This window comes from Trachymyrmex cornetzi, unplaced genomic scaffold (assembly GCF_001594075.2).
Source record: "Trachymyrmex cornetzi isolate Tcor2-1 unplaced genomic scaffold, Tcor1.1 scaffold336, whole genome shotgun sequence".
Lineage (NCBI taxonomy): Eukaryota > Metazoa > Arthropoda > Insecta > Hymenoptera > Formicidae > Trachymyrmex > Trachymyrmex cornetzi.
This window is the reverse complement of record NW_017298068.1, coordinates 119,883-126,341: the sequence shown is the minus strand read 5'-3', so window position 1 is coordinate 126,341 and position 6,459 is coordinate 119,883. Positions and strand designations below refer to the sequence as shown.

Genomic DNA, 6,459 nt, shown 5'->3' with positions numbered 1-6,459 from the left:
GCTTATCGAGTCGGTCGCGAACCGATCCGTGTAGACAAACACGAACGCGTGCGGCGCTGACCCGCTTCCTGTGTTCTTGATACGCGCGCTTTTCGTGTGCCCCTTTTGTTTTTAAGGTTCTGTTCTGTTTGTTGTTGTTTAGCGTTGTCAAGGAAGATCAAGTCAGGATCTTCTATGTATTACTGAATCAATTTTAAGATATTTTGTGTAATTCCTATTCAAACGTATTGCATTGTCACTCATTAAACCGGTATTAGTCCTGTTACACGGCTTTTAAGGGGCTTTGAGCCCAATTGAGGCTTTTAGCCTATTATCAAAAGTCGCATTCAATTGTTTTCTACACTGGCTCCCGAATTTGCTTTAACGAATACCGGATTGAAACTTATCAAATGTAGGCCTTCCAGTGTATTCACTCGTGACGGACCTATATCAAGAGATACGGTAGTGTCTCGCGCCAAGTAAGCGCGCAGCGCGAGACACGCGTGTCTCTACGCGAGTCAGCGAGTTGCGGGCATCCGAGCATCCGAAATTCGGGGTGATCCCGATTGACCACGTCTCGATTGGACACCACCAATCACAGCGACCGGTGCTTAGGAGCTTTGTAGTCTCAAGCGGTGTGAATGGCTCGTGTCCAATTGAGCCGTGTCCAACTGGGTGCCACCCCCGAAATTCTCGGTTTTTTTAATAAAGGCTAGACCGATAGAGTTCTGAATATGGGCTCCATCGACAATTTGGGTCCGAATTATATAATAAACGTTTATTTTACCTCTAGGTGTCCCACGAACGGAGATATCGTGATGCGAAATCCGAAATGTCAAAATTTCATGTAAGATATGTCTCCTCAAAAAGTCATCTCCTTTTCATATTTTCGACGGTAGATGGCACTCGTTTATTGCTGTCATTTATCGACTTATTTATCTATAGTTTCATTGGCACTGTATTATGTGTCGACATTTCACTGTATAGTTACTTTAATACTTTAATAAATTACTTTTAAATTAAAGGTGTATAAAAATATAAAACAGGCCGCTTGATGTGTGAACATCATTATGTATATATTCATGTCGTTTATAGCCTCGCGAATTGGTAACGACATGAACATATACGCAATGACGTTCACACGTTAAGCGGTCAAGCGGCCCGTTTAAATTTGTATATACTTTAGATTAAAATTACTCAGAAACTACAGCCGCAATTAAAGATCTAAAAACACTTTTATTATATGTCGTCGGTATCTTTCGATTGCGATCAGTCTGAATAAAATTGGTGCAGCCGATACCGAGATCTGGAGATCATTTCTCAAAAAGGGATTATTTCAGCTTTTCAAATTTTTTCAGTCGTACGTGTAACATATACATAAAGCGTTTTGTCCATTAAGCTGCTGTTCACAATGCCTTCATAGAATTCTAATTTTAATATAAAATATGAAAGTAAAATTAGCAAAGAAAGTGAACCTTAATGCGTATTTGATTAATCATGATTCTTTATCAATAATAACTAGTAAAGAAGCAAGTATTGGATATAATCGATTAAACGACTACATAAACCAGAAGAACAAATCATTATTACTATTTCAAAAGAGTTATCGTAAAATTAAAGATGTGCCATGGACATTAGCGAAAATAATAACTTCCGTTCAACAGTCAGATCAAAAAATCCGACAAAATACTATTTCTTGGGTTATACGTGGTTTTCAAAATACTGACAAAGTTTCATGCTATGCCAATAGTACATTACAATGTTCATTTCATTTAATTATTATCAGAAAACAATTATTTAATTCTGATAAATTAAATGTTTTGAATATATTAGCGCATCGATAAGAAAACAGAATATGTTCTTAATTTGAATACCTACGCAGTACGAAAATATCTAGGGGAGTATTTTTCGACTGGTATTAAACGAGATGCATTTGATTTTGTTGTAGCTCTTTGTATTAAATATGATTTTATAGAAAATTTGGTTGAGCATCAAATTATTTCTACTTGTCGATGCATAACATGTGGTGATACAAAAGTTACTACTAATAATTTTATTTTCCCAATTTTTGCTAATAATTCGAACAAGGAAAGTTTTAATTTTAACAATTTACTAAATACTTGATTTTCGCGTTGGTCTATATAAAATAATAAATTATGTGAACGTTGTAGGGGAAATGCTATATTATTTAAAAATAAAATAACATTGAGATGAAACAGATTGTTACGTCCGAAGTCGCGTGTTCGTCGCGATTGTTGTGATTCGAGACGCTGCAGAGGTTTCTTGGGACGCGGGGCGCAAAGCGGGGGCGCGCGGGGCGAAGCCTTGGCTTCCGGAGAGATTTGCTATCGGCGCGTGTTTACGCGTGGGGGCAGGTTGCTGTCACCAGTGCCTTTAAAAGGCACGAATTGAATTGCTATCGTACTTTTGAGAATTATCTTTTATTATTTTTAACGGGATTTCGAGCTTCCGTATTCCTTCGTTAGCACAGGGAAAAATGAACCAGAGAGTTCAGAGGAATTGTCAGATAGAGCGCCCGTGACACGCTAAGGTGTACAAGGAATTTATGAAGATATTTGGATCTCTTTCCTTGGGGCAGCTGTGATGTTTCATCACTCATTTCGCTCTATCTACGCTCTCTGGTGTCTGTGCGAAACGGGAACAGGGAAGGATAGAGAAAGGGCCTTAAGGGCAAGGAAATGAAGTAAAGATTGATAATTATGATCTGATTATTTTAATATTAATATTATACGGCGCGTGGTTTACGACGCGGACATTTCTTCTGCTGCGTCTACGTGCAGAAGAAACGTATATGTATATATATATATAGCGGTTGGAAGGAGAGGGCAGGAGTGCGGAGGCCTCGACGCCGTGGAAGGCGCTCGTTTGAGTTCCGCGGGAGGCTAGTTTCGGCGTCGCTGTGGGCCAGCGCTGTCGAAACTGGGGGTGGAAATAGCCCGTCAGACGCCGTGGGTGGCGCACGATCGCGCGCACAAAAAGGGGGGGGAGGCTGGCATGCAATTGTAGACATACTGGTGATGATGATTATGGTCGAGTGAGTCGGTTCCCATCATCCACGTAAGCCCAGCCAAGGATAGCATTGGCGGGTGTCTGCCCTCTATAAACTTCAGAGGTCACCGGACCAGTCAAATAATGGGTTGCGCGAGTTGAACTTTCGCGAACCTCGCGTGGATTTGACTGCTTTATAACTTCCGACGTGACTACTTGGAATTACCGCGCACTTCCGACGGCTACTATTAAACTGTATCTATTGTGAACTAGCGACGTGGATTCGGCAACTGTTAAGATTTTTCTGAGACTCTACGCTTCCGCGGGGCCTCTATTTATACCCCGAAAAAAGGGCGTAGTGCCCTTTGTCTAGGATGCAATAGTTAGTTGCAATGTCGCTCGAGATTTACGATTTTTAAGGTGTCCTATCGTTGTTAATCTAAAGTACACTGTTAAAAGAGGTTTAGAGAACAAAAGGAATGATTTATGTTTTCTCTAAAAAGGGCAAGATTGTTTTAAGCGAGTGATCAATTCCGTCATCCTCGCGGAAAATATGGCTAAGTAAACAGCTGTGAGACGTTATCTCATGTTTTTATGGTTTTTATGGCGACGCGGCGCCTGTTTTTCTGAAGGTGGAATTGTTGGTCAACAATTCGGACAATAGCTTGAATTTTTATCATCACGTGACTTAGGTCCGTTTGTGATATTTTTCGCAATCTTGTCCCTTTTAGGCCTGCGTTAGTGTTGTTATTTTTCCGGGTTGATTGACGTTTACGAGTTTTTCGCGGAGCCTGTGTGGTCTGTTATTCAATTTTTATAAGGGTACCCCTGCTCGCGTCTCGCAGGGGCCAATCGTAGTTGCGGCGATGTCGATTCTCTCGAAAGAAAAGAATCTGCGTCTGCAGGACGTAACACCCCTAGCCTTAGACAAATGTTGGGGTGTAAAAACACAACATTTGCAAAAAGAGAAGAGCCGACAAAGGATGTTGATTCTTTTCTTTCGACGATTTGATGGGTTGATTACATAGTAACGTAGGATCCACATTTAAGTGTTATTTCTTAGATATACGTTCCTTGGTTTATTAGAGAAGCAGGAAAGAATCGGCCGTATCTAATATTCGCATTTTCAATTCTTTCGTCCTTCCATTTTACAAGTGAATAATGGTGTTCTGGTGTACATGTACGCGTATTACATATAAAGGGGATTAATGTTTTACCATGCATCCATAAATTTATAACTTATGTCATTAAGGAGCAGGAAGGAAATATAGGATTTCTTCCAGAATTCTTTCGTGCTCCTTGTTACGCCTATTTGCGATAATATAACTAAAGTACTTAGGTGCTCATTGAAAGATACCTTTGCGCATATAATCTAATTAACGCTAAAATTTGACAATTTTGCTGCAGGCGAAAATTTTGTATAACTATATATGTATATTGATATTTTTGTTTTGTTTTTATTTTGCTTCCCTTTTTCCTCTTCCTTGAATATTTACAAGTGAATGTTGGTGATTAACACTATATAAAGGAATGACTACCTGAAAGTCGTCAACAAAAAGGTTTATTGCATCGACCATTGCGATGGTAGGAGGTACCTTCCATCTCCGGTCTAAAATGTCGTGGTGTGCCGAAAAAATTTTTTTTTTTGCGGCTTCGACATTCATTCCTCTGCGAGTTCGTCGTTTATTGTTGTTTTATTGCGGGTTGAACAGTGTTTGCAGTCGTCCACGGACTCTCTATGGCCGAGACAAAGACTATGTGGCATCCTTCGTTTGAGATTTCTGCATGGAAATGGTCGCAGATATCGAGATGCTTTAACAGACTCGGTGTTCCCTTAATGCCGTAACGCACCGGGTGCTATTACGGGTTTCGATCAAATATTGAAAACTGTCAACCCGATCTTTTCATTTAATTGGAGTACGAAGATCTTTGTATGATCTAGTAATCTGGAGATGGTGGTAGTACACTGGTGAGTTATACACTGTGATTGACGATCAAGTAGCCTTGCATACTAAATAAAAATAAAAGTGACAAAGAAAATCTTTATAAGAGAGAAGAGGAAAACAGGACAATTTGTCTAAAAATAAAGAAAAGATTTTTTGTTTTTTTTTCACACTAAAATTCTATGTATATATATCTTTTATACTACCCTTTTATTACTATTATTATTTTTTATTTTTATTGTAAAATAAAATAAAGAAAAATTTTTTTTTATGTATATATATATTTGTATAGTGCGATAAGCGATAATTTTTATTGCTGAGGATGGCTAAAATAGTAAGCCGAAACGTACATAAGTTAATGATTTAGTTTAATGGATATTCTTTAGTTTTGCGCAATATAGATCCAGCGTTGACTTCAAAAGCCTTGTTAATTATTGCTATTATTATATATATTTGTTTTTTTTTATATATATAGATATATATATATATATACATATTTTTTTTATGGAAGGGTACATGCCCGTTCTCATCTTATCGCTATGTTGGGCATAGCCTAATCTAATCAATGTTTCCTTTAAATCTACGTGGTGATATTCGCGAGTATCACCTCCGCTCCGTATTTCTAGCTTAATAAGCGCGGCTTCGTTCTTTATGGTCTCTAAGATGGACATCCGTCCCTCGTGTTAATTTATGAGGAACCTGGTCAGGTCCCTTGCCCTCCTTGGCCAAGATGAATCGGAGAAGGGGGCAGTGTGGGCCAATCCACAGGGAATCCTCTGCCATTTTAGCTGGCAAAATCTGTCTTCCAGAATGTGCACCTCGAATAGTCGGCGCTCCATGTTACGGCCCCAGTCTCGTAGATAGATCGCGACCGTTCCGTCTCCGTTGATGTCTGTTATAATTCCGCGTTGCCATCCTCGGTTTTCACGAATGGCCACGACTTCTCCGACAACGATGTGGTCGGAACGATGGCGCAGCATGTGTCCCTTTCGTGTCATTCTCCGGGTTAGTTCCTCAAGCAAGTCTTGGAAGTCCTCACTGCCGGTCTTCAATTGGACCCAGAACATCGTGGGTGAGTCCACTTTCACAACTTTCACTGCCATTGAACTCCGCGCCAATAGTGTGGTGTCAATGCATTCAATTTCCATATCGTCTATAAGAAAATTATCGTAGTATTTTAAAATGTCTGCATGGCACCGCATGCTATCTCGTTTGTATATATATGTATAATTCTTATTTATTTATTTATTTACTACTTATTTATTTACTTGTTTATTTATTTTACTTGTTTCTTTATTTATTTATTTATTTATTAAAAAATGTTGTTTATTTATTTATGTATATATATATTGGAAAAAGAAAAGGCGTGATGTGCCGGATTTTTCCGCCTCCTTTTTTTTTATTGTTTAGTTTTTTAATTCGAGAGTATAAGCCGTTTCTTCCCCTCGGGGGAAGGAGGGGATAAATAGGTTCTAATTTAGTCTCAGTTTCGTTATGCCCCTGCAATTCGAGATCTGGAGCGCTTGGG

General features: G+C 39.1%; 1 protein-coding gene across 1 annotated transcript in view; it reads right to left on the bottom strand.

Moving 5' to 3' along the window:
- Positions 1-5,602, bottom strand: part of LOC108763126 (uncharacterized) — a gene marked incomplete at its 3' end in the record, with an annotated part of 13,465 nt that extends 7,863 nt beyond the window's left edge. Inside the window, exon 1 of the mRNA XM_018510494.1 lies at positions 5,452-5,602. Coding sequence (XP_018365996.1) covers positions 5,452-5,602 — 151 coding nt within the window. The remainder of the gene's footprint in view (positions 1-5,451) is intronic.
- Between the last annotated feature and the right edge of the window lie 857 nt (positions 5,603-6,459).